This window comes from Pseudophryne corroboree, chromosome 11, assembly GCF_028390025.1.
Source record: "Pseudophryne corroboree isolate aPseCor3 chromosome 11, aPseCor3.hap2, whole genome shotgun sequence".
In the NCBI taxonomy this organism is placed as follows: Eukaryota; Metazoa; Chordata; class Amphibia; order Anura; family Myobatrachidae; genus Pseudophryne; species Pseudophryne corroboree.
The window spans coordinates 115,391,218-115,403,770 of record NC_086454.1 but is presented as its reverse complement, the minus strand read 5'-3'; the positions used below and the strand labels follow the sequence as shown (position 1 = coordinate 115,403,770).

The window sequence follows — 12,553 nt, the reverse complement described above, 5'->3', positions numbered from 1 at the left end:
ATTAAAGACTTCCAGTATTGTGAGGAGAGAAATTAGCAGGATCCTCCATCAGCACAGAGTTTCATGAGGCCTCTGTATCTGAATCAGGAAGATTCTGATATCAATCCAGCATCATTATGTAACAAAAATCTTACATATAGTTTGCTGTACCTTACGATGCGTAATTGAAGCAAACAACACAGAGATGCATCATGACATTTTATGTACATTGCAGGATATGTGCAGTAAGGGTGGTCTTCAGTTTGCCGGCTGTCGGGATCCAGGTGCACAGTATACCGGCGCCAGAATCCCGACATCCGGCATACCAACACTTTTTCTCCCTCTTGGGGATCTACAACCCCCCTGGTGGGAGAAAGTGTCTCATTTGCGCTCGCCGCGCTGTCGGTATGCCGACGGTCGGGATTCCGGCACCGGTATGCTGGTCGCTGGGAGCCCGGCCACCGGCATACCATACTACACCCGTGAAGTAAATAATGTGTCTAATCCTGTGCAAACACTAACTTGCACACAAAAGGACTGATGCAAAATTGAATGCAAGTCAACCGTAACTGCAACCACATTCATATAGCCTGTAACGGTAGCGATGTCCTCTCTGAACGTTGCCTAAAAGAGCTCATACATCAATAAACTAACTGACACAGTGCTCTGGTGTGCAAAAGGATTGTGTAGAAACGTTGGCAAAAATTCAACACGTTGGAAAGCTTTGATTCAAAGGTCCAGACCTTAAATGATTGGAACCAGTAAGACAGGGATTTTTAACATGTTGGATTTTTCCAATCGTCCGAGAAACAGAGAAAAGGAATTTGCAAATTGGATCAGGGATTGGTGCATCGGATAAAGTAATTGGCCAATATATGTATGAGCCCCTTAATCACTTGTCTGGCGTGGTCACATCAGATATGGCAACACCAGGAAGGGCTTTTCCGGGTATGGTCACATCTGATGCGACCCGTCAGAAATGCCCATTATGTGGCTGTTAACTTCAGAAAGCCCCCAAGGACCCTCTGCTTCCTAGTTCCCTCCCCCAGTGCCTACCGTGCTGCTGATCTCTGCTAATTCGGGCAGTCCAGTGGCACCCCCCACAAAGCAGCTGCAAACATTAAGGAAATGTAATAAAAGCCACACTTACCTTCTGTGTGTACATCAGAGGCTGCAGAGAGCAGCAGCCACCTGAAAAATGGGAGGCAATCAATTTGCCGGCTGTTGGGATCCCGCCAGCCAGAATACTGACTCACAGGGGCTATTCCCACTCGTGGATGTCCACAACACTTCATAGAGTGGGAATAGGTCCAGCCAGCATCCAGTCCGCTGGGAATACACATGTACAGTATTCCCTGAAAAATAACTGTAAGTTTGCGATGGTCATGGTGTTTCAGTGATCGATGGCCTGATATCACAATCATCAATGTTTAACCGATGTTCACAAAAAATTGTTAAAAAACATAACAAAATAAAATAGTGTTGGATACATTTTAAATAGATGTATTTAACCTAATTCAATCATAAAACATGACAATTTCTGAGTGGTTTTTGGAAAAATATTAGCCAGTTAGTGTAATTGGTTAGGTGAGAGTGCCTTGCTACAGCCCAGTTACACCTCTTCAGTCACAATTAAAGATGCTTCATGCCTCAAGGAGTTCACTGATTCCAGTAAATTAATGGGCTGCACTCATATTAGAATTAGTTACAGCTAAAAATGCCTACCCGATGTGAGCATGTTACAAGTATGCTTTAAGTTGGATAATGCGGTCAGGGTAGGCAGGGGAGCAGTGACATGCGGTGAGGTGAGGCATAGCCTTTCCTGTCATATTCCGCTTTACTCTAGAGTTTTGACTATATAAAGAATATGAAAAATACAAAGAATATATTATAAATAAATCTTCTTTGTATTATGCTATTCATTTTTATAGTCAAAACTGTGGAGTCAAGAACATAGCCAGATTAAGGTGAGGGTGCAGGGGATACTGTACCCCTGGCCCCCATCTGTCAGGGGACCCCAGCCAGAGCACACTGTCATCACTAGCTTTCCATTTTGTGCAGCAGCAGATCCAGGCAACCAGAATGTGAGGACAGAGGGGGTTATTTAGTAAGGATGCAGATTCAGCTTTTTAGCAGACTCTGCAATCCATTCTAACGCATTCTATGGGTGGCCCATTGCAGGGCAAGGCCGTCCAGAGTGCTAAATGGTCTGCCTGGTGGCTGTGACCACAATTTAATTGCTATCAGAGCAACTGTGGATGACCCCCTGCAGCCGCAGCTAGGCTGCATATGCAGGCTGTCCACCACCATTTTCTTAATCTAAGCAGCTGCGTGTGACATCATGAAACTGCCCTGAAAATGCTGCAGACAGGCCCCCATTTTCAACGTGCTACCCTGCAATGCTCTGTTGCCGCCCCTCGAATGCCTCTGCCTGTTTCTCAGAGACAGGGAGAGAGCAGTAAGTGACACTGGGATCCCAGCTTCTCCTCCCTGCTTGGGTATCTGAGTCCTGTGTAACCTGTTATCTAATGAAAGCATTCAGGTCTAGAGTGAGAGACACACAAAGAGTGCTCCTGAGTCCTGTCCCAGTGTGTAAGTAGTGCAAAGGCTGCTGCTATTGCATATTTGCAAGATAAAGTATAGATTTTATTTTTCTATGTGCATTTTAAGGTTGTTTAAGCTAGGCAATCTTACACTTTTAGTTCATTTCTAATATACACCATTGGTTTAAATTGAATATACACAATCCATACCTCCCAACATGACCCATTCCAGGAGGGACAAAATGCACTCTACCTAGACTTCCCTCTTACAGTAATTTATGATTGCAATCGCCTCTTTCTTATCAATGAAATAGTTCAACACAGGTGACTCCAATCATATTTTAAGAGGGAAGTCCAGGCAGAGAGCATTTTGTCCCTCCTGGAATGGGTCATGTTGAGAGGTATGCATAACCTAATGTACATCCCTCCCCCCCCCCCTTCCCCCAGGGCCCCTCTGACTTAAGTGCCCTAGGCTTCCCCCCCCCCAGGTGAGGAAGTGCCTATCTTTTCCACACATTGAAGATCAAAACTCACCAGATTTTCAGCAATATATACTGCTGCACCTTTGTACAATGCCCACATGAACCCTTGTGTTCATATATTGGGCGGGATGTACTAAGCTCTGCAGCACCGCTAATTGCCTTCTCTGCGCTCCCTTGATATCTCCACGGTAACCCTTCCTGTCGCTGCCATTCACTCCCATTGTTTTCTCCCCTGGCCTTGCTGGTATGAACTTGCGCATGCACCGCCTCTTCACCGCTGTGACCACTCAGGACTCAGCATTGTGGATGCTGCGCTGTACATTGATATCCTCCCACTTGTGCTCTCATGCCTTAGCATCCTGTGATGCGCACACTGGTGTGTGGGACCCTGGAATTATCTCCTCCTGTGTCCTGAGTTGCCGCGTCAACATATGCCAGATAATCTGCCAGATCTGGCTAGTTGGAATGAAAGTCTGGTAATGGATGAGAATTAACAAAAACTGTTGTTCACACAGATCACAGATTTAACCAATTTGTATGAACAATAATTTTTGTCCATTTTTCACTGTTTGGGAGCAAATGGTCGATTGTCATTTGCTCTCATCCATTACCAGATTTTCATTCCAAGCAGCCATATCTGGCATATTATCTGTCTGATAATTGTATGGTGTATGCCCTGCTTTATACTTGCAATACTAATCACATAATGTTTTTCTCCTCATAGCTGACATGACAGTATACCCGCCTACATCCTTCTATATAAATGTAGCATTACGCATTGGTGTTAAGATACAGATTCAGACGGTACCATTTATGCAGGTCTACATCACCATGGACCCATCTTATCATAATCAAACTTGCGGTAAGAAATTCTTTTTAATCTGCTATCCTAAAATACAGTTTATATCTTATTATCTAACAGCAATAACAGCTGTACCTTTAATGGTATAGATTAGAGATGAGCGGGTTCGGTTTTACTCGGTTTTACTCGGATTTACCAGAATCTCCTTATTGGCTATCGGACGTCACGTGTTTTGGTTAGCCAATAACAAAAATCCAGAAAATTAGAAATGGCGATAATTCTGGCGTAAAGAACCGAGTAAATCCGAACCCACTCACCTCTGGTGTAGATACACTTATAATAATATCATGTTGGCGTAACATAGGTGTATCAAAGCAAAATGCTTTATAACTTCCATTTCCCCATAAGTGTACATCATGAGTATAGTTATTGAGCATTATAGGCACATAGGGCCTGATTCATGTTTGTAAGTAAAGAAAATAAAACAAGCAACTGAGCAATACCATGCTGCACTGCAGGTGGGACAGATGTAACACGTGCCAGGAGACTTAGGGGGAAATTTACTAAAACTTCTAAAAATGAAAAGTGGTGCTGTTGCCCATAGCAACCAATCAGATTCTGTCTATCATTTATCTATTGCATCTTAGAAAATGATAGACAGAATCTGATTGGTTGCTATGGGCAACATCACTTTTTAAGTTCAGAAATTTTAGTAAATTCACCTCTCAGATTTGGGTGGGGTGTGTTCAAACTGAAATCTAAATTGCAGTGTAAAATAAAGCTAATGTTTGTGGGCTACATGTAAAAGCAGACGGTATTTATGCTGCAAAGAAGAAATATACATTAGAGGGCTAATTCAGACCTGATCGTAGCTGTGCAAAATTTTGCACAGCTACGATTAGCCACCCTGACATGCGGGGTAATGCCCAGTACAAGGCTAGTTCGCGCTGCGTGTCTGGCCCTCCCCCCGCCACACAGGTGCGATAGCATCGCACGGCGGTGATGCTATTGCATCTGGTGAGTAAGTCCCTACCTGCGCAGCATTGCTGCGCTGGTAGGCAACTTTTTGCCGCGACCCGGGTCACATTGGCTGCGTGTGACGTCACGCAGCCACCGCGGCCCACCCCCTCTGCACGGTTCAGGAACGCCTGCGTTGCCCGGACTGTGCCCCCAAAACGGTGGCCAAACGCCACTGGCCCACCCCCTCCCACCCAGAAAACACCTCTGCCTGTCAATCGGGCAAAGGCGATCGCTGGGCTGAGATGCCGATCGCATCTCTGGCATGCACATGAGCACTGCGGCACATACGCAGTTTAGACCTGATCACAGCAGTGATCAGGTGTGAATTAGCCCATACATGTATTTGCTCCCCTCGCATGGCAATATGGTTTGTTCCAGACACAAATTTTTACTTGTTTTTTTTTTTTTTTTTTTTTTTTTTAGTTATAAACATGAATCAGGTAAATAGTACTGAGAACTATTTTATAACTAAAAGCAATTTTTATTTCTTCTGAGTGTGATAAAAGTACTCCCTTGTCTGACATTATTTGCCCCTGGCACTGTGGGACTAAGGGGTGCATTCATCTAGTGCAAAAAAACTTCAATCCTGTAAAAGTCAGAAGTCTCACTGATAGCAAAACCTTTCTCAGCAATATTCTGCAATGCTTACTCTTGCCAAGCATCAGGAAGCCTATTTATCATGAACAGCTGTAACAGAAGTACTGTAGTGGTCCTCAGGGAGACGGTACCCACTGGGGAAAAAAAAGTTTATTATTAAAATAATGCATCTTTTCTGTAATTAGTTTTTGCATTTGTTTCTATTTTTTTTTTTTTTTAATTTAAAAACACAATGTTGATTTATTTCTTTTCTTAAAGAAGTGTCCTCGATGCAGCATGCGAGTCCTGGCACATCTGGAGACGTGCATATGCACACTCCCGCTGCCCATCGAATATGCCTTGGAGACCCGCGAGAGTATCGCAGCAGCAAACACACAATAGATAAGAGACTGTCTTCAGTATGCCGACTGTCGGGATCCCGGCGCACAGTATACCGGCGCCAGAATCCCGACAGCCGGCATACAGACACTTTTTCTCCCTCGTGGGGGTCCACGACCCCCCTGGAGGGAGAATAAAATAAGGCGGTCGGGCTCCCGGTGCCGGTATGCTGGTCGCCGGGAGCCCGGCTGGGCATACCATACTACACCCATCTGTACATTGACTCTGGAACTGTAGAATATACAGTAAACAAGGGCAAAGTATTATTTTTGGATGATGCACAGAATCTGTGAGGTGCATCACACAAAGACAATACTGTCCCCCTTATGTATGTTCTATGTTTATGTTGAGTGTTAGTGTTGGCACCCTCTGGTCAGGACCTCCTGACAAAAACGCACAATGAAAGGCGTTGAAACACTGATTACCCACATTGGGCTGTTTATTCATTTCTACAAAGTTGTCTAGAGGGGTATGGGTCAAAAACCTCATGTCGACCTTTTGACCTGTTGACCTAGTACATGTCAACCTAATGGTCATGTCGACCTAAAAGCATTGTCAACCTTCAGTGGTCGACCTAATGAGTGTTGACCTAAGTTGTGTCGACCTAACGACCGTAACCCGTCTAGAGGGGATCGGTATGAAAAACCATCGGGTGGGATCCCGGCCGTCAGTATACGGACAGTGGGATCCAGTGTGCCGGCAGCGGGGGGTGTCCTGGACACCCATAAAGGGAGAAAAGCCTGTGGCGCAGTGATTCCGGTGGCAGTATTTCACCACTAGTCAGGATTCCGGCGTCGGCATTGTGGCGTCCGGGATCCCGACTAGCGGTATTGTAACTGCTTCCCGTCTAGAGTACCGCCTATTTGCATGCTATCTATTGGTCCCATCTCTGGCTGAGTGGGTATTATATACTGTATATAGATTAAATTGGGGGCTTTTGTGCTCTCCGAACATGCAGGCTTCTTTCATGCCTCTCTATTTTTCCAAACCAAGTTGTTTGTTTGTTACAGGGCTATGTGGAAACTTCAACAATATTCAGACTGATGACTTTAGAGCTATTAGTGGAGTCATTGAAGGGACTGCTGCTGCCTTTGTTAATACCTGGAAGACTTTATCCAACTGCCCAAACATCAAAAACAGTTATGAGGACCCATGTTCCCTCAGTCTGGAGAAAGGTATATCTATGATATAAAGTTATATACAGAGATAATGTTACAGGACATAGATGAAAAACAGGTCTTCTGTCTTCATCAGTTAAGAAACTCAGAACTGGTTTATCTTGTTTTATGGCTCTTTTTATATAATGTAACATATATTTATTTAGTGTTATGAAAACTCCCTGGAGAGTAGCAAACCTCGCAGATTGTAGTGAATTCAGAAAGATTTTTTCAATGATAATATTGGCATAGGAATGCAGGTGAATTTAGCAAGGTAAATTTGGATTCTTGAGAATACAGATGGGCAGGTGCAAAGTAAATATTATCAGGCACGGCAGACTGTCATACCTCCCTACTGTCCCGAATTTAGCAGGACAGTCCCACCAATTAGACACTGTCCCACTGTCCCACCCGCGGGTCTCAGTGTCCCGCAGGCGGGGGGACAGTTGGGAGAGCCAGTGATCAATGCTGCTCAGCAAAGCAGCAGGTGATCACTTAATAGATGCCGTGCACATGCACACGGCATCTATCAGTGCAAGGAGGGGAGCCTGGGGCTGTCCAGCCACTCAGGGAGAGCTGGGCACACCCCAAATTATGAAAATGAGGGTCACGGCACTAGGCCTTGCCCCTCCATCCTAGGCACCGCTCCCTCCACCTGAGGCCGCGTCTCCTTTCCAGACGCGGCCGCGTCTCCAGTGCGGCATGTCCCTATTCCCAAGAGACGTAAGTTGGGAGGTATGAGACTGTATCAGGCAATGCAGGTGAATACAAATTAACTGAGTCTTGGGTATCTATGCAGATGGTATCAGCAGGGGTGTCTTAAGTGAGGAGGAGGCCCGTGTGCAGTCTCCTTCTGGGCCCACTTCTTTCTAGTGCTCTTGACTCTGGGCACTAGGATCACTAGGGAACCCTAGTGCTGTCCCAAAGTCTAATGCGCATGCACAGATCTCCGGAAAAATGGCACGGTGGCCATTTTCCCAGTGATTTTCCTACTGTTCATGTGCAAAACACAGAAAAAATGGCCGCAGCTCCATTTTCCTAGTGTTTTCTACAGTGCTTCTGCTGCAACGCGAGACTCCGGTGGGTAAGTATTGAAAAAAATGGATGCAGGGTGTGCGGTGTTGGCCCCCCAGGACCCATGTTCACCACACACACTGCACCTATTATAAATTCACCAGTGGGTGTCAGACATAACAGACTATGGGGGTAATTCTAAGTTGATCGCAGCAGGAATTTTGTTAGCAGTTGGGCAAAACCATGTGCACTGCAGGGGAGGCAGATTTAACATGTGCAGAGAGAGTTAGATTTGGGTGTGGTGTGTTCAATCTGCAATCTAATTTGCAGTGTAAAAATAAAACAGACAGTATTTACCCTGCACAGAAACAAAATAGCCAACCCAAATCTAACTCTCTCTGCACATGTTATATCTGTCCCCCCTGCAGTGCACATGGTTTTGCCCAACTGCTAACAAAATTCCTGCTGCGATCAACTCAGAATTAGCCCCTATATCAGGCATTGCAGGATTCACAGACACATGTAAACTTAACTTTGAAAGTGCAGTCAAACTATAAGCTGGAAATGATCGTAAACGGACCAGAGCAGGACACATGAAATAGGAATTGATAATCAGGAAATCCAAGGTACAGGAATATAGTAACATAGTAACAAACATAGTAACATAGTTGTTGACTTTGAAAAGAGGCGAAATGCCCATCGGGTTCAACCTGTATTCTGTGTTTAGCTGTGCACATTATAATATGAGATCAATATGACTATACAGACTGAACTGGACCATAGAAGCATACTTTGCATGGAGAGCAATCAATGACCAGCAAGGTGCATGGTAAGGGGCAGAAATAAATACTGTATCAGTGAGGCAGGTGCATGTGATAACAGAAAAGTCAGATTAACTCCTGCAGTAAGGAGAACATATCACAGCAGCACCTCTGGCAGCACAGAGATACTGCAGGCCAGACTGTTGTATTACAGATGGTAGTTATGGTATAACCACATTGCCCGCTATTGTCTGCAGTTGTCTGTGAATAAAAAAAAATAAAAAAAAAAAATATATATATATATATATATATATATATATAAAAGTAATTATGGAGGGTGGTTAAAGAGAGTAGTCTTGGTACAGGCACCACCTCTCTTGTCTGCACATTCACCAAGTAGTCTCTTACACTGTGCCACACTATACTGCTCATGTGCAAATCTCCAGACCATTTTCCTGGTGATTTCTCTATTGTGCATGAACATATCTCTGGGAAAATGGCACCAACAGGATTTTCCTGTGGTATCTGCAGTGCTCAGCTAGAAAAAAGCTATAGTATATAGGTAAGGATGTGCTGTGTGTGTGCTCCTGGACCTACTGTAGGTGCACCACTTATAGATAGGTTCACGGAAGTCAGGATTTACTATTACTAGTTCACAGTTGCTTTAAGAGCTCCATTGGTTTATTCCTAAAACACAATTAAAGCCTTATAACGTGTATTTATCATTAACCTACTAACTATACCAGAAATATATTTTTACAGAACCTCTCATTATTAAACCCCCTTAAACTTAGGTACTTAAGAATAAACTTAACACTATAAATAACGACACTGACACAATAACTGAGACTGACACATAAACGGCTTTACTTAAAGGTCACAGATATTCATTCCAATTGTGATTAACCTAATGAGGTAAAGGTAGCCAGGAGACACTGCAATCTCAGTACCAGCCTTAATTAGTATATCACGCCCTAGGGGATGACTAAGATATCTCCCCTTGTAAAGACGCACTAGTGTCATAAGGACTCACCACGCTTCCTGGGCTAAGACTGAGCACTCCCGCACAAAGAGCCCCCAGGTAACCCCGCACAAAGCAGGACAAACTTGCCAAGTAATCAGAGGGTAGGTGCCCCACAACTACATTTTTCACCACAGAGGGCCACTACACTGCCGCGTTCTCCCACCAAGCTTTGTTCCCCTGGATGGGAAAGAAGCAACAAGCAGTGACAACACGATATTGGGTGGGCGGGCAGGACTCCGAATACAGGAAAAGAGGCTGTCCTATGGGGCCACCCCCTTTAAATAAACCTACACAGAAACACCTCCCTTTAAAACCTAATAGGCTGCCAACTTTTAATTGACAGTCAAACACTAGACTCAAATTCTGCCCAGCAACAAGGCTGTCACACTCAACCAATAGTAAAAAACCTAGGATTCTTTTACATCCTCATCCCTATCCAGAATTTGTCTGCTTCAATGTGCCAAGATATGTAATGAGTAAAAAAAATTGAGACACTAAGGTAATGTCCAAGGCACTGCTACAATGAAAGAGAAAACTACCCTTGCACTGGGTCACTGAAACATTTTACGGGCCCGGGTACAAGAGAGGGGGTGTGGCCATGCATAGTAGCATGAACATTGTATGAAGTTGCATTTCCTGGGGACCCTGCTCTGCCTACATGACTATCTTGGGCCTCTACAGTATCCCTAGACAAGCCAGGCTATTCAGTACCCGCTCCACCACTTTCAATGCCCCTGATCCCACAGTAGGAATAAAAAAGACAGGCAGTTTAAGAATCTATCTTGGAATGTTGTATTGATGATGATAGACATCACTAGACCAATAAATACAAACAAAAGTAGTAAACCAAATACTAGTCAAGAAAAGGTTTGAGGTCAGAGCAGGCAGAGTTGAATGAAACTGAATGGACAAAAAATGTAAGTGCTGTTTGTGAAAAATATGATTATACATACAGTACTTTATGCTCTATATAGTATAAAAAATCTTTCTATAAAAGACCACATAAAACATGACTTAACCTGTATTAATATAGCCACAATTGATTTAACATTATACTGTAGCTATATTTAATTTGTTGCCATGCAAGCCTCATAAGCCAACTGTTAGACTATTATCCAAACAACTTTGGTGAACCTTTTTCATATTTATAATCTGTCAATGGGCTTCTATTAAAGGAAAATAATATATCCACATGCCGTGTTGGACTGGGGCATGAAGACCCCACCAGGGGAATGCAGTGATAGGGGCCCAGGGGTGTGACTAGCCAACACAGAAGCTTGGCTAACCATTAAAGTGTGCATGGTCTGGCCCCCTTTATAAATAAACAGTATATATAGTAAGTACTGCTAGTGCATGCATGATAATGTACCAGATTTATAACAACAATGCACTGTAGAAAATACAACAAAGTTGTGTGTAATATAATATGTACTGTACACTGTGTAATTCAACTATGGATCCTGATCTTTAGAGGAGGGGGTGGGACCTCAGGCAGTGGGGCCCAACAAGGGTTTCCCCTGTGTTCCTGGGTGCCACTCTGGCTCTGTCCACTTGTGTTTATTGTAGTTGGTAATGATGCTATTTTGTATTATGTGTCTGTCACCATACCGACACCGGGATTCCGGTGTTTAGATTGGTGGCGGGGGGCAAGCGCAATGAACCCCCATGTGTGCTCGCGGGCTTGGTGTCTCGCTGTGCTTGCCACAGGTTCCATTCCACCAGGCGAGAATTCAGTCATCAGTATAGTGCCCGGAGGTCTCCCGACCGCTGGTCACATAACCACATCCCATCTAAAACACCGCTCAATCCAAAGAACTCACAGTGTTAGTGAAGCAATTCAAACATGATATCTCATATATTCACGGTGTAGCTCCATCCACGATTTAGATGCTGAAGCACTCACAATGTTAGTGAAACAGTTCTAACAAATATATTCTGTTATTATGTATCCAGCAAGATATCAGAACGTGAATGCACTGCTCATTCCACTCTTTTGTTGCCAAAATACTCCCACTATTAGATACAGTGTACATGAAGCATCTCATCTCACCCCCCAAAAAATGCTGTAACTCATCCAATGGATATGGCGCATGTAGAGCAACTACGATGTCAACTAGATTGGCTAACGCGTTTCTCCACCTATTTTATTCTGAGCAGGTTCCTCAGAGGTAGCCGTGGAGGTCAATACTATCCAGTATTGGATGGCAGAGAAGACACTGGCCTTTTAGGGATCAGTATGATTTACCTACACTCAAAATCCCGACGGTCAAAATACCGATAACATTTGACCGATGGTCAAAATACCAACAAGGTCAAAATACCAACATGGTCGAAATACTGACATTTAAAATGTCAACATGGTCAAAGTACAGACATTTAAAATGTCGACAAGTCAAAGTCAACACACTTTTTTTTTAGAAAACATTGGTGTGTATTTCAACATTGGTCAACATGAACACCATATAGGTGTACCGTGTCCCCTCGCATGGCTCGCTACACTCGCCATGCTTCAGGCACGGTGCCTCGCTGCACTCGGCACACTATTATATTCACCCTCCATGTCCACTGGGATGGTAAAGTATGAAAAAGTCGGTTTCAATGAAAAAATCCTGAAAAATTAATGTAAATTTTTTGACCTGTCGACATTTTAAATGTCGGTATTTTGACCGTGTCAAAATTTTTAATGTTGGTATTTTGACCATGTTGGCATTCTGACTTTGTCGGTATTTTGACCATCGGTGAATGGTTGTTGGTATTTTGACCGTCGGGATTTTGATTGTAGGTAAATTGACTGCA

General features: G+C 43.9%; 1 protein-coding gene across 1 annotated transcript in view; it reads left to right on the top strand.

The window, feature by feature from the left end:
* LOC134968665 (mucin-5B-like) overlaps positions 1–12,553 on the top strand; it is a 171,731-nt gene that overhangs the window by 48,519 nt on the left and 110,659 nt on the right. Inside the window, exons 15-16 of the mRNA XM_063944187.1 lie at positions 3,729–3,866; positions 6,812–6,976. Of these exons, the coding sequence (XP_063800257.1) occupies positions 3,729–3,866; positions 6,812–6,976 (303 nt within the window). The remainder of the gene's footprint in view (positions 1–3,728; positions 3,867–6,811; positions 6,977–12,553) is intronic.